Genomic DNA, 23,748 nt, shown 5'->3' with positions numbered 1-23,748 from the left:
ATATTATGGCATATCTGTTGCTTTTACTTTCCTTGAAGAGAGGGGCGCTATCTGTACCTCAACAAATTCCAAAATTACCAGAGCTACCCACTGGGAGATTCCGCAAATGGAAACTTCAATCACCCCACGCCTTCATTCTAGGTATACTTAAAAGGGGACAGCAGGAAACACATACCTCATGCTCACAGATTTTGATGACTACTTTCGCTATTTGCGTCAATTTGTGATTTCCTGAGGGAATAAGAAAACAAGATTAATTCAAATGGAAACACAGAAATACCCAGCCTTGGGATTATACCTCCACTTACAACATTTTAACTTGCTTTCTTCCAGGATTAACCTTTTAAAGGTTAAAAACCATACATTTCTGGCTTCTAACATCAGTTCAGATTAGGTGACTTTTCCCATGAACCAATCTTTGGTGCTTAGATGTCATCTTCTCTGAAACATAACAATTTGTGTTGGTTTCCGACAGCTCATGAATTAATATTTGAAAGATGCTTTTATATTCTCAAGGCTCCAATTAGTGAAAAGGAGCCTTCTTCTGCCCATTGTCCCAGACGCCAACCCAAGAATAGTACAGGAGAAAGAAGACATTTAATTGAGTAACTCTACTGTTCCTGGTGCTCTGAAATACATTTTCTTGTTAACTCTTCAAAAAGCCTTATTAGGAAGCAGGCATGAATGTTCTCATTTCACCGAAGAGTAAACCAAGGCTCAGGAGTCATCACTTGTATGAGACCATTTAGCTAACGAGTTGAGGATATGGCCCCAGGTCTAACTCTTAACCCTGAGCCTTTACACGAAACCAGAGAACAAGATGGCCAAAAAGCCGTGTTTTCTTAGAACCTTATGACAATTTTTAGAAATTGTGAATTTGGTGGCAAAAAGATTTCATACGCACACACACAAATACCTAGATTTCTGGCCTGCCTTGAAAACTCAGAAGAGCTAAGAACTCTGTATCCAATAAAGCACTGGAGTGTCCAGGAGAGATACCCCTCCAGACCAGGCAGGAGTTCCCTGTTCTCCGCAGTCACTCGCTCTCCCCATGGCCAGTGGTCACCCTGGCTTATGTTATTTTTCTGCTACCTGAGCTCATTCACTTGTTTATACGATCTTACTGCCCTTTCTATATATTTGAGTTTATAACCTTTACACAAATTCTCAATGTCTAGGGTACCTCTCTTTCTCTCCTCCCTGCACCCCAACCCTGCTACTGAGTTAATAATGCAAAACACGTACTTTAAGCAGATAGCCATCCATTCATATGTCTTTGCTCAAACATCAGCTAACAACAGTCTACGCTAGGCCCAAGGGTATACAGGAAACAAGTTTGGCATCTGCCCTTAAAGGGCTTACATCCTGGTGAGCAACTCAAATGAAAAAAAGCACCATCCAGAAAGTGTGATAAAATACTGCCGTGGGGAAGTACAGGTACTGTGAGAGCCCTTAACAAGAGTACATAGTATGGTCTAGGTCATGAAGGAAGGCTCCTCAGAGGACTGAGAGGCTGAGACTGAAGGATAAGGAAAACTCATCAAAGCAAAGAGGGGAAGAGTGTTCCAGCAGGGGACAGGAAGAAGAGAACAGGGCAGGACCCTGAAAGATCTACCTGGCCAGAAGGTAGACAGAGAGGATTGTGGGAGAGGGTAGGACAATGGGAAAGGTGCCCATTGAGGAGATTTTAATGGGAGCTCTCCTCCATTCTGTCCAGAAGGCTTAACCCACAAAAATGCAACTGACAAAACTTTAACCAGAATATAAAGAACTCCTAAAACTCAATAATAAAAAACAACCAACCCAATTTTTGAAATGAGCAAAAGATCTGAATAGATGTTTCACCAACAAATGATATACAAATGACTGATAAGCACATGAAAAGATACTCAGTACCATCAGTCATTAGAGACAGGCAAAACCACCATGACATAATATGTCATGCCTTCAAGAACAGGCAAAATTAAAAACAGATAATACCAAATGTTGACAATGATGTGGAGCAACAAAGATTCTCATATACTCGCTAGAAGGAATGTAAAATAATACAACCAATTTGCAAAACAGTTTGGTAAAATTTCTTATAAATTTAAACCTACTCAATGATCTAGCAATACCAGTCTTGGGTATTTATCCAAGAGAAATGAAAGCATGTGTCCATACAAAGACTTGTATAAGAATGTTCACAGTGGCGTTATTCACAACAGCCAAAAACTGAAAACAATTCAAATATCCATCAACATCAACAAAGGGAATGGATGAATAAATTGTATGTTGATACAATATTGTTACTGGACTTCCCTGGTGGCGCAGTGGTTAAGAATCCGCCTGCCAATGCAGGAGACACGGGTTTGAGCCCTGGTCCGGGAAGATCCCACATGCCGCGGAGCAACTAAGCCCGTGCGCCACAACTACTGAGCCTGCGCTCTAGAGACCGCGAGCCACAACTACTGAGCCCACATGCCACAACTACTGAAGGCCACGCGCCTAGAGTCCGTGCTCCACAACCAGAGAAGCCGCCGCAATGAGAAGCCCGCGCACTGCAACGAAGAGTAGCCCCCGCTCGCCACAACTAGAGAAAGCCCGTGCGCAGCAACAGACATAGCGCAGCCAAAAATAAATAAAATAATTTATAAAAACTATATATATATTGATACCACTCAGCGATAAAAAGAAACAAACCACTGATAGACACAACATGAATGAATCCCCAAAATATTACACTGTGTCATCGTAGCCAGGCATAAAAGCGGGCACTCTGGCTCCACTGGTATGAAATTCTAGAATATTCTAGAATAAAACGAATCTCTAGTTACAGAAAACAGAACAGTTCCTTTTCAGGAGGGTGGATTTACTGGAGAGGGGCAACTGGGAATATAATGGGGTGACAGAAATGTTCTAGGATCTTATTTGGGGTTGTAGTTACAGAGGTGGTTACACATTTGTCAAATTCATGGAATGTACCTGTAAAATCTGTGCTTTTTATTTTATGTAATTATTCCTCGATTAAAATAAGGTTTTTTTTTTAAGGACAGGTAAAAGCATCTTATATCACAAGCCACTGTGGACATCAGCTCATACCTTAAAATGCATGTAGTCACTGCCCCCTGTTCACACACGTCAGCAATCTATACACCAGTATTCTCAGCTATTGGCCCTGATGCATGAAAAAAGAGCCTGATTTTTTATGAAGGGCAGGAGAACGGGCAACACACACAGCATACTCTCACTCTTAAGAGTCATCTAATCCACTCACCCCCATTATAAATGATGCAGTTGTGCAAAATCCATTTTGCATCAGCCAGGAAGGCTTCTGTGCAGCCATACATTTTCTTTTTAGCGTTCTGGGAAGAAAAGCCACAGAAAATAATCACCAGTGAGTCTCTATAAGCCACAACCAGTAACACCTGCGTCCCCACATAATTTTCTTCGCAGTCATCTGCCAAATTAATTAATGCTTCTACTCATTTCCCAAGATGCTATTATAGTTGAGATCTATAACTCTATAAAAATGCATTCACTGAATTCACCACACTAACTTGAATTTTCTCATCTTAGAGCACTGCCATCTATCAAGCAGCTTCTTCCGCCAAACCAGGGTATTTTACATATTTACACATTTATTATTAATTGTACAGCCTCACATAAGCCTCATAACTGAAAACTCAAGGAAGCAGTCACTATCCCCATTTTACAGACAGGGAAACTGAGGTATGGTAATGTTAAAGGAACTAATCAAAGTTCCAAAGCTAATAATTTAGGAAGCCAGGATTCCAACCTTGTCTTTTTGGAATTCCTTCTTTTGTTAAATACCGTAAGGGTGTGTACAATTTTCCAAAGCAGGCTGGATTTACTGTTTTGGGGATCATCAATGCATGCAATATAAAGTCATGTTTTCTCCTCATCCACGCTCTTCTTTAACCATATTTTGGTACCGGCAATTTGAAAATCAGCACCAGGATGACATACGCAACCTAAAATGTTCCACGTGTAATTTTTCAGCATGGAATTTTAGTTTGAACCTTTAAAAACACTTTCAGGCATTAAAGAAATACTCTTATCAGTGAACTAAGTCAAGATCTAAGAAGCCACTTATTCACTGCTAACATGAAGGTCTCCCAGACACTTAATTTTCTCTTCTTCCTTCCTGCTGCTCTTATTAGCACCTCCAAAAGAAAGAGAAGGGTAAGGCTCAAATCAACCAAATCACTAATTCTTGGGAGCTGTGACTTTCTCATATAAAAAGCTAGAATCACCAGCAGAAGTATAATACTATTGGGAGCTAAGCAGTGGATTTCAACACCCATTGCAATCCTTGGGAAAATGTTACAGAAGTTAGGGGAATGAGAGTTCTTCCATCCAAATAAAAATGGCACAGAACCATCTAACTCGAGATGGGGCACGGGAAGTGAGGGGGGATCTCGAATCATCTTGACAATTGGCTTTTCGATGGAAGCCAACCTTTTCCAATGTACAAAGGTCCATGGGATGGAAGATGTATTCCGCATAGTCGGGATGCTGTTCCAACGGAACGGGCTTCTGGAACGCATCTGTCTATAAAAGAAAAGATGCACAGACACAGACACAAACCCATCACTGCTACGGAAGACCAAGCATTAATACCAGCAATGTACTTTAAACCCGAGACAACGTTCCAGAAAATACAGTTCTAAAACTTTCTACAAGATAGGCCCTTGAGAAGCTCCAAACTGGTTCACCTTCAAATTCTGCCCGGTTATCCATAATCATGGGCCCAGCTGCGTTCCAGTTTTGTCATTTGTTTTGTTTTCAGTACAGAGTCAAGTAACAGGTCCAGGCCTCTTCAATTAAGACGGACAAGAACACGCTATCATTACTTGAGACCTGAATTCTGAAGGAGGCTTATCTATACACTGAAAATGCCCATAATCAAAACTGACTGGGGGTGAAATCTGGCTACACCTAGAGATGACACACCAAATAAAGTTCCCCTAAAGTGCCAACAGATATCTTACACATGGGCGGAAATTTTAGTGAGGTTTTGCTCCTCCTTTGAGGGGCCAAATTACTTTCAAAGCAGGGACTGTGTGGGGACTTCCCTGGCGGTCCAGTGGTTAAGACTCTGCGCTTCCAATGCAGTGGGCATGCATTCGATCCCTGGTCAGGGAACTAAGATCCCACAGGCCACGTGTCACAGCAAAAAAAAAAAAAAAAAAAAACCAGAAACAAAACAAAGCAGGGACTGTGTAAAGGTTTTGTATCTTGATCCACTTTCTTATGGAGTAATAAGAATCAGTTCAAAATGCAAGGCCTGGTTTGTTGATGGGTACTATTTGCTTATCAATAAAAAAAACTAAAAGATTTCATTAAACACCAAATTATGCTCAAGCAAGTCATCTGAACGGATTACGATTTGCAGTCATCCAAGCTCTCTCTCATCCAGAATCAGTTTGGCCATTTTAAGTTAAAAGGATGCTTCCACAAAAATCAGCAACTTTCTGTTCTGATTTTGTAACAAACAATTTACATAAGAAATTCACACCTCTGATTTTTCTTTTTGGTTTATAATTAATTCCACAGTGTTGACAAATCTACATGAATCAATTCTCCTTGTCAAAGTTTTTTTTTTTGCAAAACTTAGGCTATATACTTTTGCTTCCATTGACAGAGATTTTGTGAAAGAGACAGGTTCTCAATTTAGCAACCCCCAACTGGCATGCTCTGAATTTTTTTCATCATGATATCAAATTTCAGAATATAATCTCAAAACTAAAGCTTCTACTTTTTTTAAAGAAATTAAACCACAATGGCTACTAAAAGCACTCAGAATCTACATTTCATACATTTATTTGACTTAGAAAGCAAACTCTGAAGAGTTTCACAAAGGGTCACCACTAGCTCATATGGTGCCTTTGTGTAAATCAGAAAAGAACCCTACCCAAGAACCCAAGTTTCCATAGGAAAAATGTCATAACATGTTGATTATCTTGGCATAACATTTTGTTTTGTTTTGTTTTTTTTTTTTGCGGTAGGCGGGCCTGTCACTGTTCTGGCCTCTCCCGTTGCAGAGCTCAGGCTCCAGACGCGCAGGCTCAGCGGCCATGGCCCACGGGCCCAGCCGCTCCGCGGCATGTGGGATCCTCCCGGACCGGGGCACGAACCCGTGTCCCCTGCATCGGCCCCAGTAACCTTGTTTTTAAAGATAATACGTTATGAGCTTCCCTGGTAGCGCAGTGGTTGAGAGTCCGCCTGCCGATGCAGGGGACACGGGTTCGTGCCCCGGTCCGGGAGGATCCCACATGCCGCGGAGCGGCTGGGCCCGTGGGCCATGGCCGCTGAGCCTGCGCGTCTGGAGCCTGAGCTCTGCAACGGGAGAGGCCAGAACAGTGACAGGCCCGCCTACCGCAAAAAAAAAAAAAAAAAAAAAAAAAAAAAAAAAAAACAAGGTTACTGCCATCTTTCTGAAACCTGTCACAAAAAACTACAAAACCACCATCACAGCTATGATATGACTGGGACTTCTGGGAGGGAAACCACGGAGAAGTACACCGCTTGCCAGCTGAACGCAGCAGGCCTGCTTTCGCAGACAGATTCTCCTTAAAGGGCAAAGGCTGTACATCAAATCCCGTTTCAAAATTCTCACCCTTTACAGGAATCTCACTGGTGGACTTTTACCTGAAGGTTCCACCATTAGGCCCTGATTACAAAGAAACTGGGTTGTACTCAGCTCTCTCACTGAAATGGAATTCTACTGACTCCCCCTTACCCGATGTGGTCTGAGGTTTCACTTCTCAACCACTCAGAATTTTAAATCCCCACCAGCTTTCTAATATATGTCATTTCCTGATTAAACTCCTTGGTCTCACAAAGGGCTCACTTTTGAGAATTAACTTAATGCCGTTGTCAAATATAATTTACAGGTCTCTGAATCTGGGCACACAAGACCCAAAGAGTAATAATAAGCACAGGTATCTGAAAAGCTCAGGCAACTACAAGGAACAAAAATGTTAACAGAACAAAGGTCACTATTCTCATTCACACTTATAACAAGAGGAAGTGTCATCTTACCCCTGGCTGTTTCATTTTCTGAATGGCAAACTTGAGCAGGTAGGATAACTGTTCGATGGTGAGCATGGTCATGGCTTTACTCTGAGTCTCGATGCATTCTGCTACTGTAATCTTCTACAAATCAAAATCACACAAATATCCAGTTAGAAAAAAAAAAATTACGATCCCATGTACTCACTTCCCTTTCCTCCTAATTTTCCAGTCAGTTCACACGCAAAAAATCATTCCCATCTACATGAGACCAGTTGTTTCGCTTGACGAGCACTCCAATCTACTTGACACGGGTGCTGGATCAGTGGATAAAAATTAAGCACACGGATCCGTCGATTAACTAAGAACCGTTTTTAGCTCATGTAGACAATATAATCTGAAAAAAAGGGTGGGGTAGGCAAGGACCTGAAAAATCGTCATTGCTATAACCTTGGGTTTCAAGAATAGGACATGAAAGGTCACTGATGGTTTCAGGGTAATCTCTTCACACAACGAATCAGCCACTTTCCTTGATCCTCTTAAGGTTCTGGGCTATCTTTCAGGAAACTGACAAGGAATGAATTCAATGATATCATGGTTGGAAAGTGACAATCTTTCCTGCAGAAAGAATCCAAGGGATGGTAGTGAAGTAATAATAAAAATGACTTCATTCTCCGTCACCACTGATGTGAACCCACTCAGGACCTTCTGGCAAATTACCCACGGAGCAGTCTAGCTGTCTATCTCTGTAGGAAATAATTGTCACTTTGTAAGAGAAAGTCCCATCAAAGACATGTCTGATACCAGATTCTGCTATGTAAATCTAGTACTTGATCTAAGAGCTTCGGAATCCTCAGGTAGCAGGAACAACAAAAATGGTAACTTCAGATGCTATCAGGAAACACTCTTGAACCATCTGTGTAGGGAGAGCTGAGAAAAGTTTTCTCCAATTAATCTGGATTTCATTTCCATTCTTCAGATCTCTGGATCCTCCAAAAGGAACTTCCAGGCGTGTCTGGTTGGTTGTTGAGAAAAAGGGCAACACAAGAGGCGCTCATAAGCTGACATCAGTCCGTGACGCACGGATCTCATTGCTTAGCTACCAGAGCCGTAATAGCAAGTCTTCCCAGTTGACCACCTCACCAATTCACCACTAGAAGAAATTCAGGACTCTCAATTTTAGACATAGAACACCTGTCTGTCTGAATTCCAGTTCATTTCCAGGTAACTATCCACACTCAATACTTGGGTCGCCCGCTCAACTGTCATTCACTTCTTCTCCCACAGCCCTGGCCACGTCCTCCTGGTTGGCAATGGCCGGTTCCCACGATACAGACTGAAAGTACCAAACAAACATTTTTGAGCCTTTTCTGCGTGGGGACTGGTGGTCCAATCCTGACCAATGAGCTCAAGGGCGTGTCAGCTGGAGGCTGATGGGCAAAGTCTTCTGCTTGATAACAATAGGATTGAGAAGAGACGCTGCACTCAGGGGGACTGTTATCTAGTCACGCGTGATAAAACCCCCAGCAGCCACCTTACGGCCATGAGGGACACACTGCCTCAACAATGGAACGCAGAGTCTGGCTCTGAACAAACGCTGGCCTGGCCCTGTCTCTGGGTTCTTTCTACACACAATAATAAATCTCTCTGGTTTCAGCTGCCTTTCAACAAGATCTATTATTTACAGCAAAAGCATCCTATCTGAGCCACTATCTTCTCTGCGAAATTATTAAACAATTGGGAAGGGAAGGTCAAGACAAAAGAAAATAAATGAAGGTTCCAGTTCCCACATTAAATGCAGGATGAGTTCAGGCTCTGAACAGGAGGGCACTGCTGAGCAATGTCTCCGTCTATAGGAACCCAAAGAAAACCAGTGACCATCTTTTGCAATTTTAGAGGCAGAACACCATTAAGATGTCATCATCATACTGACCTGGCCTCTACTTTCTTTCCACAGATTTTTGCTCCATCCACTACCCAAAAGCAGTACTACTGACACTGTCCCAAAGCTTCCTTTTTCCCACTATCAACAGCTGGGAGAGCTTTCCAATTCCTACACAGAAAGCGTCCTCGTGTTTGAGACCTAATGCCAATATACCTTTGAATCCAGGTGACATTCCATATTAAAGGATTTTGTAGATGACATTATTTGGGTTTTTTTAATAAATCTATTTATTTATTTATGGCTGCACTGGGTCTTCGTTGCCGCGCAGGGGCTTCCTCTAGTTGCGGTTAGTGGGGGCTACTCTTCGTTGTGGTGCGCGGGCTTCTCACTGCAGTTGCTTTTCTTGTTGAGGAGTACAGACTCTAGGTGTGCGGGCTCAGTAGTTGTGGCATGCAGGCTCAGGCTCGCGGGCTCTAGAGCGCAGGCTCAGTAGTTGTGGCGCACGGGCTTAGCTGCTCCACGGCATGAGGGATCTTGCCGCACCAGGGCTCGAATGTGCGTCCCCTGCATTGGCAGGCGGATCCTTAACCATGGGGCCACCAGGGAAGCTCTATTTTTGTTTTTAATTTGTTTTTGTTTTCTAGATGACATTCTTATTTTCAGCATTTTGAAAAAGCATCATAGTTGGAAGTTGCTGAGACTAGCAAACACCTCAGAAAAGTGGAAACCATGATAATTGTTTTCATGAAGAGCGCTTAGGCTTTGCTACAAATGAAATACGCACGTTCCCTTCACTATGCCCGTGTGCTTCTCCCTTGGGTTCTGCACCTGCAGCCCCCTCAGCCTGGAAGGCCGTCCCCCCATTGTCCCATGGCTCACTCCTTCCCTTCTTCAAGTCTTTCCTAAATCTTAAAAGGACTTCCTGGACTTCGTCATTTAAAATGGAGACACTCTGCACCCCCCCCCCACTCCCTATTCCTCATTTTCAATTCATTTTCTCTAGAACATTCTTCTTCTAACACACGGTATACAACTTTATTGTGGTTTTTGTCCTTTTCTCCTGAAAAGAATGGGATTCAGGCCTCTTTTTGTTCACTGTTGAACCCCTAGTACCTAACAGGCACGGGAGAAACAGTTGTCGCGTGAATAAAAGCATCAGATGGCAACCACGTGGGACATACAACCAACACTGGTCTTCCCAGCTTAGCTACTGCCGATGATTCAATGATGCAGCAGGAGACGACATCCAAGAAGGAAGAAAATAGCGTGGGATCTCTTCAAAACATACTAACTTGTCAGAAGCTTGTAACTTCTGGAATGTTCATTACAGGAGAATCAGAGAAGGTTGCAGATCTCAAAGTGATCCAAAGACCCATGAAGAATCAAAATCAATATTCAGTGCAGCGGACCTTCCTGGCGGTCCAGTGGTTAAGACTCCACACTCCCACTGCCAGGGGCACGGGTTCGATCCCTGCTAGGGGAACTAAGATCCCACAAGCCACGCAGTGAGGCCAAAAAAAAAAAAAATCCGTGCAATTGTCTTTCCAAGAGCTGCAGTGCTAAGGCCGTTGCCTATGTTGGTCCAAAAAAGGGGGTGACCAGGATAGAGCAGATGGAAGGCAAGAAACTTCTCTTTTCTTTGTGTTTGGATTATTTGAAAATTTTGAAATAAAAGGAAGAAAAGAAAGGAGAGGAAACGAGGCAGACAATGCATTCATTCAGCAGGAACTAACCTCACATTCAGGACAAAACCAGTCCCCCTCTGGTTCCGATGTCAGTCTCAGACACTTAGCGTGATAAACCCGGGGACAGAGCTCACAGCAAAGGACTTGGCCTTCCCGGTGACAAACCCAGCAGTAGAAATCATTTCGTCCATCCTGCGGTACAACATCAACAGGGTCTGTGGTGAGTGGCTGCTTCATATAGTAAAACGGACCATGTCTTAGTTCTGACTGAAATGTAGGCAAGAAAGACAGGTTTGGTTTCAAAACAAATGTGCATTCTCAAAAGGAATTTGAACAAATACATCAATAACAACAGAAGAAAATTAGAGCATTTCACACATTCATTAAAAAGCTATCCTGGGTGACTCTACTTGAGCTTGCGGGTCGTTAGACATTAAGATTTCTTTTTCTTTCTTGTGTTTTAAGAGGCCATGGATTGAAAAGCTGGTGTCTAAGAGTTAACAGGCAGCCCTAGCAGGATAGTACAACGGTTACAACCCAGGCACACCTGGGTTCAAATGTAGCTCTACCAGCTGCATGACCCAGGGCAAGTCTCTTAACCCCTCAGCTTCAATTTTCTCATCTGTAAAATGGGGATGATAATAACTAACATCACTGTATCGTGGCTGGAATTAAATGGGATCGTATAATGCATGCATTTAACACAGCGCCGCCATTACAAATGTTGCTAATACGGTTAAAAGTCCAACAAATGGAAGTCTAAACGTACAAAGCCGAGAAAAGTATGGCAGTTTTCCCTGGGAGTCTTTCAACAACAGGCCTTCGTCGAATAGATCCATTGGAAATGAGTCACCAAAAATGATCATTCATTTTTTTAAGTCTACCCCCCAATGCATAAAGTACTTAATAGCCAACAAGAGGCTCTCCTAAAACCATGATTCTCCAGCATGGTAAGTCCTGGTGTTTGCAGAGAAGCCACATCTCCTACTGAGAACGAACGAAGAATGGCAGAAAGATGAGAGAGGGGGGTGGCCAATTCATGGCCAAAATAGCAAGAGAAATGGTCCCCTAGTGATGTATTATAGAATCCAGCAGAGCCACTCGCCGAACTCACACAACCGCTCGGAAGAAACTCGTTAGGAAAATGCCTACTGGAAACCAATATCCTGTTTAGGAAGTATGAGAAAGTCTGGTGGTAAGTGTCAAAATGACCTGGTAACTGGCTGTGTGACCTTGAGAAAGCTACTCAACCCACGTCAGCCTTGATTCCATGGGCAACAGCTCAGCCACAACCACAGGGCCTACCTCTGAATAAACCTCCTCGTATAACAAGCTTTTTCCTGTCTTTCAATAAGACATTACAGTTTCCTCCATAAAGATCTCATATATTGGTTAGGGGCTGCATAATTCTTGTTGCTGCTGTGAATAGGACCTTTTCCAATTACAGTTTCTAAATAGTTATCATTGGTATATAGAAGCGCTGGTATATAGATTTTTAATACTGACCTCATATATAAACAGTTCTGGTAGTGTATTGATTAAAAATCTTACCATCTCTAAGTAACATTAGTTTTGTCTGTCCGTGTCTAATATTTTTACATCACTTTTCTGCTTTCCTTATTTTACTGACTAGGACCCCCAGGATAACAAGGAAGAGTGACCAAGATTGCAGGCACCCGTCTCGCTCCTGGTTTTTATTATGAAGTTTTGATGTTCTCAAAATGCCTGCTACTTCCACCTTCCTTGATAAAGAGCCTCACAGACGCTTCTTTAGCAGTTCTTTGTGAACCAATCCTTCTAAGCCTCCCGACTCTCATTTCTACTAAGAAAACACCTATGACTTATAAGGGCAATTGCACAATTCTTGAGCGTGGTTATTGCCCTGTTTCAGTTCAACATTTAAAATAGAGCGCTCTCCTTGGTTTCCAGAGAATTAACATCATCGTTACACTATTCCTTCCACGTTACGTTTTTCAACATACTGTCACACACACCATCTTCATTTTGTCCTCACCATCACCAAGAGAGGTACTCAGGGGAGACACCACTTAGTCTTACTAGACAGATGAGAAAACTAGGTTAAAAAGACTTATCTGACCCCCAAGCCCAGAGCAAGGACTCCCACCCAGGTCTCCGAGCACTTTCTCTCATCCCTGTGCCCCACAGAAGATGATGCTGGATGCAGAAGAGATTCTGATGATTAAGTGAACCCTCACAGAACATTCAGAAGTTATCCAAAATAACTTCTGCTTAAACAAACTTACAGTTACCAGGGGGCAAGGGGGGGAGGGGGATAAATTGGGAGATTGGGATTGACATATACACACTACTATATATAAAATAGATAACTAATAAGGACCTACTGTATAGCACAGGGAACTCTACCCAATACTCCGTAATGGCCTATATGGGAAAAGAATCTAAAAAAGAGTGGATATATGTATATGCAGAACTGATTTACTTTGCTGTACACCTAAAACTAACACAACATTGTAAATCAGCTATCCTCCGATAAAACTTTTCTAAAAATAATAATAACTTCTGCTTAATACAAAAAGCTGGAGAGGAAAATACAAATCTGAAAATTCAGAAGACAGCTAAAAACATAATAGAGGGGACATAAAAAGATAACAGCATCTAGAGTAAGGAGTTCTCAATTCATATGACATCTTGGGCCAGAAAATTCTTTGTTGCAGGGAGCTGTCCTGTGCACTGTAGGATGTGTAGCATCATCCTTGGCTAGATGCCGGTAGCAGCCCCCCCACCCACCATGCACAAAATTATGACAACCAAAAATGTCTCCAGACATTGCCCAGTGTCCCTGGGCGGGGTCACAACTGCCCTCAGTTGACAGCCATCCATGTAGAGGATGTGCTATCTGCCTAGGAAAATGGTTGTTTGAGTTTCTATGGGGGAGAGTGTTGGAGGGGGGGCAGGGGGAGGGGGAGGAACGCCCACTGAAAGATAAACTGTACATATCAAGCAAGCAGAACTATTTCTAACCTGAGTGGGGTCTTCCAGGATGCTTTGTGGCTTTTGCAAGATAGCTGTAAGCTGTATTTCAGGGCCCAACTTCCTTTCAGTAAGTTAATAATAGGATAGGAAGAGTCATTAAGCCCTAAATGAAACTAGAAGAATCGAATATGACAGCTCAGCTCCCTAGCCGGCAACCTAAGTCCTTTGCATCTAATAGAAGCTGGGATATTGCCACTTGAGAAGCTTCCCCCGCCCCCTGTCCCTGACCCTACCCTCACCTGGCCAGAGGTAGGCGTTCCTGGGAGGACCATGAGGAGGGAGGGCCAGGTTGCCCCCTACTCTTTTCAGGAGTTTCATCCTTTCCCGAAACAGCAGCTGTTGCTGAGAACTAGCTGCCTGGTGATAGCCTTGTCCATCAGACACCTGCCTTATCTGCTGCTTGTGTTTCCTGCTCCGTAAAAATAATCTGATAACAAATACGGAACATTTAAAAAAGGAAAGGCAAATCATTTCAGGTGGAATGAGTTCATGATTTTTCTCCCTCACTTGCACAAGGTGCGTTCCCAGCCTGCTAGGAAGGCAAGCAGGTTACAACCCGTGTTGCTATGAGATTAACTGCCGGCCGTGAGCACACATGTTCACATTCCCTGCTTCTTCCACAGGCCGGCTTAACAAGAAATAGACAGGCTTGTTCATTCACTTCTGGAACACCTCAGTCTACACCAGGAGCCAGCAAACTTTCTCTATAAAAGGCTTCTATAAAGATAGTAAGTAAACCGTTGAAGCTTTGCAGGTCGTGTGGTCTCTACTGCAATGACTCAACTCTTGTCAAAGGAAAGCAGAACCGACTGCAGACGAGATGTCACTGAGTGGACATGGCTTTGTTCAGGTAAACTTTATTTACAGAAACAGGCTCTGGGCCGCACCTGGTCTGCGAAAACCAGAGGATGGGTTCTGGGGCTGTGTGTGAGCACAGGGTACATGTCTGGGGGGCCAGGGGCTGGGGGGAGAGGACCACAGACTCAAATTCCTGCTGGGGCCACATAGGGAACACAGATGAATGAAAACAGTCCTAGTTCTGGCCTGTATTCTCCTGCATTTGATAAAAGCACAAGGACTGCAAAATAAAGAGACTGCTTAGCCCTGGACTGTGAGGATGATGAGACACTCAGCCCCAGTGCTGGCGAGACGGCGGGAGGGGCAGAGCACGTGCCCGTCTTCAGGGCTCTCAGCTCCAGTGATCAAGGCCGCCAGGCAGACACACACACCAGGGGCTGCCTGGCCGCAGGAAAAAGCAGGCAATCCTGCTGTCTGTCCCCTGACCTGTGTCAGCTGTTAATACACTGCCCCCACCCAACAAGGAACTTCTGTGAAATGTCCCAGTTTTTAAGACAATGCATGGGCCCAGCAAAATAAGTCCTGGCCCACCTCTTTATAATACGTATAGCCCTGTACTCAGAGGAGACAAGAGGGGCCCTGTGATTTCTGTGCCATATTCCATCAAAGGTGCACCTAAGGCCATTTTGCACAAATCTGTTAGCAGATTACTGTTCAATCCTTTAATGAGAAAGAAAAGGAAAGAAAAGAAAAGAAGTAAAGAAAAGAGGGATGGAAGGAGGGAGGGGAGGGGAGGGGAAGGGGAACCTCCCAAAAGGACTCAAACTCAAAATGTCCCAAGAACTACAGATTAGATTGGTATTTTACAGTAAAGGGCCAATATCACTTGGGACAAGGTATTTCTTGCCGCATCTACCGTAGGACATTTAGCAACCTGATCCTCCTCCTCACAACGCCAGAAGCAGCCTTCCAGGCTTTGGGATGTCCCCCACCGGCAGTCCCAAGAAAAAAACACCTATATGTTTTCAAACCTTTCCTAAGAGGTAAAATCACTAGACAAAAAGGCTGTAAAAAATTAATTATAGGGCTTCCCTGGTGGCACAGTGGTTGAGAGTCCGCCTGCCGATGCAGGGGACACGGGTTCGTGCCCCGGTCCGGGAAGATCCCACATGCCACGGAGCGGCTAGGCCCGTGAGCCTGCGCGTCTGGAGCCTGTGCTCCGTGACGAGAGAGGCCACATCAGTGAGAGGCCCACGTACCACAAAAAAAAAAAAAAAAAAGAATCCGCCTGCCAATGCAGGGGACATGGGTTCGAGCCCTGGTCCGGGAAGATCCCATATGCCGCGGAGCAACTAAGCCTTTGCGCCACAACTACTGAAGCCCGCGTGCCTAGAGCAACAAGAGAAACCACCGCAATGAGACACCCGCACACTGCAGCTTAGAGTAGCCCCCGCACGCTGCAACTAGAGAAAGCCCACGTGTAACAACGAAGACCCAACACAGCCAAAAATAAATAATTTGAAAAAAAATTAATTATAAACCTCAGAATATTCTTTCCCCTAAAAATAAAGTGCGCTCTAAACCTCTTCTTAAAATTCCCCTGAAAGTAACAAATTCCTAATATATGAAAAATGGGTGAAACCTTAAGTCAACAGACAAAGGATTCATCTCCAAAATATAGAAACAGCTCATGCAGCTCAATATTAAAAAAACAAACAACACAATCCAAAAATGGGCAGAAGACCTAAATAGACATTTCTCCAAAGAAGACATACAGATGGCCAAGAAGCACATGAAAAGCTGCTCAGCATCACTAATTATTAGAGAAATGCAAATCAAAACTACAATAAGGTATCACCTCACACCAGTTAGAATGGGCATCACCAGAAAATCTACAAACAACAAATGCTGGAGAGGGTGTGGAGAAAAGGGAACCCTCTTGCACTGTTGGTGGGAATGTAAATTGATACAGCCACTATAGAGAACAGTATGGAGGTTCCTTAAAAATCTAAAAATAGGATTACCATATGATCCAGCAATCCCACTACTGGGCATATACCCAGAGAAAACCATAATTCAAAAAGACACATGCACCCCAATGTTCACTGCAGCACTATTTACAATAGCCAGGTCATGGAAGCAACCTAAATGCCCATCAACAGATGAATGGATAAAGAAGATGTGGTACATATATTCAATGGAATATTACTCAGCCATAAAAAGGAACGAAATTGGGTCATTTGTAGAGATGTGGATGGATCTAGAGACTGTCATACAGAGTGAAGTCAGAAGGAGAAAAACAAATATCGTATATTAACGCATATATGTGGAACCTAGAAAAATGGTACAGATGAACCGGTTTGCAAGGCAGAAATAAGAGACACAGATGTAGAGAACAAACATGGTCACCAAGGGGAAAGCAGCGGGGGGTGGGGGTGGGGGGGTGATGAACTGGGCGATTGGGATTGACATGTATACACTGATGTGTATAAAATGCATGACTAATAAGAACCTGCTGTATTAAAAAAAAAATTATTCAAGTCATCCAATGATGGAATGATCCAGTTGATTGTATGACTGATTTGACCAATAACAGTGATGTGAGTTAAAAAAAAAAAAAAAAAAAAACCTGTATCTCCACTTCATAATAAAACGTCTCTACCAAAAATGGAAAAATACAGGGTGGGGCGGGGGGATTATTATGCTAGAATGGCTTTCTTTTTAGAACACTAGAACAACCTCAGAATAAAGAAAAACAAGAAGAGGGTGGAGACTCTTGATGTATACCAAAAATCAAAAGAACCTGAATGCCTAAGACCAGAGGCAGAAGGCATGAGCAAAGCTGGCAGGGTATGCCACATAAGGGAGGGGTGGGGAGTGAGGAAAACGAGCACACAGGCCTCGTGTCTATAGAGCTAAGGCTCTACTCAGCTCCTGCTATTGCTGGATTTTTCTGAGTTTTTATAGGAACTCAGAAATACAAGTTGTTATTTGAAATCTCATGATCTTCAAACGTTGGTGACTAACAGAAATTATGTTGGTAAAACCCGGCATATGCAGGTGTACATTTTGCTTTTAATTCCATAATTTTTTTCAATTCTATACTCTAAAAGAGGAAAAGAAAAGGGAAAGGGAAGAAAGGAAAAGAAAAACATGCACAGAAGAATTTTTTTTTAAGATTTCAGTTCCTCTTAGGAAAACAGACTGTGCTTGAGGGAGGGTGCCCCCTTCTATGCAAACACTACAAGCTGGAATGAATTATGGGGTCAAAGGTCAGGAATTTCTTTTCTTTACAGTTAAGGTAATTTCTCCTTTGCCAACTCCTGGCCATTCAGCCCCAGGGAGTTTTAGATGTGAAAAACAAAAACCTACAATCAACCTTAGAATGTTCCTAGTACAAACCCTATTTTACAAGGTAACTGAAGCTCAGAAGTGGGAAAGCAACTGACAAGGTCCCACAGTGAGTTTCCCAGATGCAGTGGGACAGGAAGGAGTCAGGTCTCCAGGTCTGGAGCCCTTCCCTCCAGACCAATGGCTCCGTTAACTCTTCTATCAGTACTGCAGATAGGAGAATCATCTTCAGAAGCATGACGGTGCCCTGTGACCGGTCACCCCTGCTCTGTTCCACATCCACAGTGCATTCTGTATTCATGAGCTCCCGCCCTGTGTCCAACGCTGGGGCGAAAGCAGCCACTGGACACTGACCACTTTCTGAGGCTCCTACCAGAGGGGGACAGAGATTTACAAACACACCATTGTGGTCACGAGGCTTAAGTGTTATAGAAGTGGTATGAACACGTGGATGAGGAAGAGAGAGAAGAAAATGTGTGATCTGCCAAAGGGTTGATCAGTTTCGAGAGAGAGAGATGTGAGCCAATTCTTTGTTTTTCTTAATGTCTTTTATCTTTTTCTTTTTTTTTTTAATGTGAGCCAATTCTTAGGAGGACAGGAGGAAGTCACAAAGCACGAGTGCATGTGTGCACACACGCAGAGGAGCCACTCGGAGACTGTCTCTGTCCAAGGGGGACAATATCTGCTTCATGACTTACGGCAACTGGTATGCGAGGGTTTGCCGTAAATTAAGGTTTGAGGATTATTTATAGCCTTCATGTTTCTTTCTTACTCTTCAAGCTCGACAGCTATGGGATGGCTCCCGGGTGACAGGGGTGGGTGGTCACCAGCTTCAAGCCAGCCAGGCAGATGTAAGCTTCTTACTCCTTACTGTGAGGCCTTGGGGAGGTGACTTAACCTCTCTGAACCTCTGTGTTTTCATCAGTAAAATGGACACAACTGCAGCCCTTCTTCACAGCATCATTATAAACAAACATTAACACACAAAAAAAGGCTTACAACAGGATGGGCACACTGTAAGTTCTGCTTTTAGTATTATTCTCACCAACACTATTATTATACATGTTTTTTCAAATTGTAATTCCTCCCAGAAGTTTACTTAGAACTCACCAGTTTTTCCTCCTATATTAGGATTCTCAATTCATTACATCTGGGCTATTCAACGCAGAAGCTACGAACCAGAGGTGGCCACTTAAATTTATTAAAAATTCAGTTCCTCAGGCATATCTGCCACTTTTGCAAATGCTCAGTGGCCACACATGGCTTGTGACTATCCCACTGTACAGTGCAGGCCTAGAACATTTCCACAGCTGTTGTTTAATTATTTCACGGATAGTCGGGCGACTATTCCTCTTAATGTAGACTCTGGCTTAACTTCTTTTTTTTTTTTTTAATTTACTTATTTTATTTCTGGCTGCGTTGGGTCTTCGTTGCTGTGTACAGGCTTTCGCTAGTTGTGGCGAGTGGGGGGCTGCTCTTCATTGCGGTGCGCGGGCTTCTCATTGCAGTGGTTTCTCTCGCTGTGGAGCACAGGCTCTAGGCGCGTGGGCTTCAGCAGTTGTGGCATGTGGGCTCAGTAGTTGTGGCACATGGGCTCAGTAGTTGTGGCTCACGGGCTCAGTAGTTGTGGCTCACGGGCTTAGTTTCTCCGTGGCTTGTGGGATCTTCCCAGACCAGGGCTCGAACCCGTGTCCCCCGCATTGGCAGGCGGATTCTCAACCACAGCACCACCAGGGAAGCCCTGGCTTAACTTTAATTATTAGTATTTATGTCACTTAGATCAATTCCTCTTCACGACAGCCCTGCCAGTTTGGTAGCACTAAGATCATTATTCCCATTTCAGTAAATGAGAAGACAAGGCACAAAGAGGTTAACTTGCCCACAGCCTCAAAGCAACAGTAGAGCTGGCACTTCCCTATGTAATTCTGAGAGAGAAAATAGATTCACGCACAGAAACGTCCCCCTCTCACAGGCCTGGTCATTTAACCATTGCTAGGCTTCTTCCCGTGAAAGCAATAGTCTTGTTTTATTCAACCTCAAGTCCCCAGGGCCCACACTTCGGCATCCATCATCTGCACAAATCGATGAATACATGCCCATGAATCCTCGCTGAAATGGCATCAGACCTGCTGGGCATCCTGTTTCCTCCACCGCTAGGAGACTTGAGCTCACGGTCCACTAAAACACCTCTCATTTTTTTAAGTCAGAAGAGTAGCTAGCCTGCAGCAGAGACTTTTAGAGCTAGAAGGTTCCTGAGACAAGATCCAAGATGGCATCGATTTTTGCATCTAGTTAGCTGGTGCTGGCTGCTGAGGGAGGGCGGAGTCTGCCAGAGACCGTGCACTCTGAAAAGGGTGCATAGTGACCAACTACCCAAGTCGCAGTGGGCAGTGGGTAGGAGGGCAGCTGTCTCTCACCACAGACCTAAACCCATTCTTTTACAGATGAGAAAATTGAGACCAGAAGGGAGCATGCCTCAGCCACACAACCACCTGCAGGCAGAGCTCGGCACTGTCCTAGGGGCAACAGCCTAGGAGGGCAACACCCTCAGGCCACAGGGGCAAACAGCCCTAACGTGTGGAAAAAGAAATCCAAGGAAAATCCCCAAATCCTAGAGCACGGTATCCTATCTGGGTCACTGCCCTTGTCCCCCAAAGAGATCTGAAAAACCCACTGGAAATTTCTGCACAGGCCCCCTTTGAACTGCCCTTCTTGTCCTATGCAAATGACAGCCGCAGCAAGGCAGCTTGCTAAATGCCAAGCACACGGCGTGAGAAAAACGACAGCCTTTGTCCCCCGGGTGTGGACGCCATTCCCACTGGCCTTTTACCTGTTCTTTATTGTTATTGTTCAGTAAGCCGGGTTTCTTTTTCTTTTTAATGGGGCTTGTTGATGTGTCCTGTGGCGAGTGGCCATTGGAGGAATGCGGAGGGCTGGGGAACTTTCTTTTCTGGGCTGTTCTCTCTGTGGAGCCAGGATCTGAAAGAGACACACAGGACCACATATTTTAAAGCGATCGGGGAGGACTAGGCCCCACGGGAAGGGGGTGTTAGGGACACAACCCATTTTGTCCCCAAACCTAATGCCATTTTAGTGACCTTCCTCCTAGAATATACTCCCCACCACACCCCCCATCTGCACTGCCTGTCTCAGAGGTCAGTTGGTCTTTCTTTAGCCGACATAACATTTCTGTAAAAGTTTTAATTCGCTGCCAAAATATAAAAATTAAGAAACATCACATAATATCCTAGATTTGGGGCTTCTATTTTAAAAAAAAATCAGGGCCTGCAGGGCCTTATGGGACCAGATAGAGCTGAATACCAGCCAGCCACTTTTTAGATGGGAAAATACCCCCCATTTTGTCACAGTCCCCACCCTTCCCTACTGTTCCCTGTTGATGAGGCCATGACCCAGCTGCCGTGAGCCGTCACACACCCATGTCTGATGGCAAAAGCAGGAAACCATAAGAGACAGACCAAGAAAAGAACGCCACACACTTCAAGAAAATGAAGGCAAACATACTTTGTGGTGGAAGACAACATTTATTCATGTTTAGCAGGTTAAAAAAAGTATAACTGTGTAAAAAAAATATACCCCACCCACCAGAGTCCCCGTGGCCCAGTCACCAGTAGGCATCATGTTTGCGACTCTCCTCCAAAGAGATCAACGCAAACTACATTCTCACCTGATTCTCATCTGAAAAATGCCAACCCCACCCTTGTCAATCCATTCCTTTCTATTTTTATTCTCCCAGCATCTCATTAAAACACATACACTTGGGATTTCCCTGGTGGCGCAGTGGTTAAGAATCCTCCTGCCAATCAATGCAGGGGACACAGGTTTGAGCCCTGGTCCAGGAAGATCCCACATGCCTCAGAGCAACTAAGCCTGTGTGCCACAGCTACTAAGCCTGCGCTCTAGAGCCCACAAGCCCAACTACTGAGCCCGCGTGCCACAACTACTGAAGCCCGCGTGCCTAGAGCCCATGCTCCACAAGAGAAGCCACTGCAATGAGAAGCACGCACACCGCAACGAAGAGTAGCCCCCGCTCGCCGCAACTAGAGAAAGCCCGCACGCAGCAGCGAAGACCCAATGCAGCCAAATATAAATAAGTAAATAAATTTATAAAAAACAAACAAAAAATATAGATTATTGCAATTTAAAAAAAAACACACTTCCACCACCATCCAATCTTCACCTGCGAAGATTTTAATCCATTCCATGCCAGATGGCTGTCCTGTTAGCTTAGTGAGGATACCATGGAATGCCCAGGGGCACCTTCTATCCTTGAGGAATGAAAGCTACAGGCACCAGAAGAGGAGAAAGCTATGCCGAGAGCACAGGTGATGAGACAGGACGCGGAGTCCGGAAAGATGACTATCCACAAAGATGGCCTGATGAGGTTCCCCGTCCAGGGTTACCTCTCAGGCAAGTCCCAGCACACAGGCTGTGCTGTGTGTCACGGCCCTTTGTCTGGACAGGAGCCGCTGGGGCAAGATCAACAGGGTCCAAAATGGCCACATGCAAGGCCTCCTAGTGGCTTACTTTTGAGTGAAAGCTGGAGCATCCTCCAGCAGGCTCATAAAGACAATGGACCACTTTTGCAAAATCCAAACTACACAAGGGAATTCCCCAGGCTCACCACGCAGACTGCAGGAAAATCCTGAACAAATGTTCAGGTTGCTGCACTGAGACACAGCCCCGAGAGGAAATTAAATGCTAACCACAGACACCTTGAGGGAGAAGAGACCCCAGAGTCAGGGGACCATCCCACAGACATCAAAACAGCGGCCTGGAGAACCCAAAGGGTTGGCCCAGCAGCACACAACAGCTAGTTAGTGGGAAAATGCACTAAAAAGATGCAGCCTGGGATTGGCAAGCTTCCCCAGAGAGCACCTCCTCTCATTCCCACAGGGATCCTCACCCCACTTCCCCACCGTACGTAAAAACTCTCACTTTCTCTATAGGGTCTTTGACCCAACCATCTCCTCCTAGAAGCACGTTCTATAGACATGGTCACAGGGCAGCAAAGCACATGCAAGATGATTCAACTGCAGCACTGTGTGTTGGACTTACATGTCCACAAACTGGGAGCTGGCCTGATAACATACTGCGGGATACAGCCACGAAGAAGAATGAGGCACCTCTAGACAAACTGACGTATGACAATCTCCAAGCTTCTGCATCAGGTTAAAAGAGCAACACATGAAAATACCAATGGCATTCTTCACAGAACTAGAACAAATAATTTTAAAATTTGTATAGCAACACAAAGACCCTGAATAGCCAAAACGATCTTAAGAAAGAACAGCGCTGGAGGAATCATGCTCCCTGATTTCAGATTATACTACAAAGCCACAGTAATCAAAACAGTATGGTATTGGGACTTCGCTGGTGGCCCAGTGGTTAACAATCTGCCTGCCAATGCAGGGGACACAGGTTCGAGCCCTGGTCTGGGAAGATCCCACATGCCACGGAGCAACTAAGTCCGTGTACCACAACTACTGAGTCTGTGCTCTAGAGCCTGCGAGCCACAACTACTGAGCCCACGTGCCTAGAGCCCGTGCTCCAAAACAAAAAGAAGCCACCGTAATGAGAAGCCCACACACCACAATGAAGGGTAGCCCCCGCTCGCCGCAACTAGAGAAAGCCTGCGTGCAGCAGTGAAGACCCAACGCAGCCAGAAATAAATAAATTTATCAAAAACAAAAAAGAAAAAGCAATGCATGTCTAGCACCATTAACAGACTAACACACACAGCCCAAGAAATATGGGGGTTTTGTCTTTCTCTTTTTTGTCTTTATCTTTCTGTTTTATTTTGTCTCCTATTTTTTCCTTTTTAAAATTTTTTTTTGAAAAAGATGTTTTATATATATTCATAATTTACATAAGCCTAAAATATTCCTGGTTGAACACAAGAAATACAAGCTCTTAACGGAGACTGGTGGTTGCCTCAGGGGAGGAGAGCTTGCAAAGTGTGGGGGAGAGATTATTTTC

The 23,748-nt window shown here is 44.3% G+C and overlaps 1 protein-coding gene across 2 annotated transcripts in view; it reads right to left on the bottom strand.

The window, feature by feature from the left end:
• ZMYND8 (zinc finger MYND-type containing 8) overlaps positions 1-23,748 on the bottom strand; it is a 127,251-nt gene that overhangs the window by 68,069 nt on the left and 35,434 nt on the right. For both annotated transcript variants that reach the window (XM_060122121.1, XM_060122122.1), the window contains 6 exons: positions 20,582-20,730; positions 10,636-10,854; positions 7,048-7,161; positions 4,462-4,554; positions 3,257-3,344; positions 176-231 (listed from right to left, as the gene is read on the bottom strand). In XM_060122121.1, coding sequence (XP_059978104.1) covers positions 176-231; positions 3,257-3,344; positions 4,462-4,554; positions 7,048-7,161; positions 10,636-10,854; positions 20,582-20,730 — 719 coding nt within the window. The remainder of the gene's footprint in view (positions 1-175; positions 232-3,256; positions 3,345-4,461; positions 4,555-7,047; positions 7,162-10,635; positions 10,855-20,581; positions 20,731-23,748) is intronic.

Source organism: Lagenorhynchus albirostris, chromosome 15, assembly GCF_949774975.1.
Source record: "Lagenorhynchus albirostris chromosome 15, mLagAlb1.1, whole genome shotgun sequence".
Classification (NCBI taxonomy): domain Eukaryota; kingdom Metazoa; phylum Chordata; class Mammalia; order Artiodactyla; family Delphinidae; genus Lagenorhynchus; species Lagenorhynchus albirostris.
This window is presented reverse-complemented; position numbering and strand designations above follow the sequence as displayed.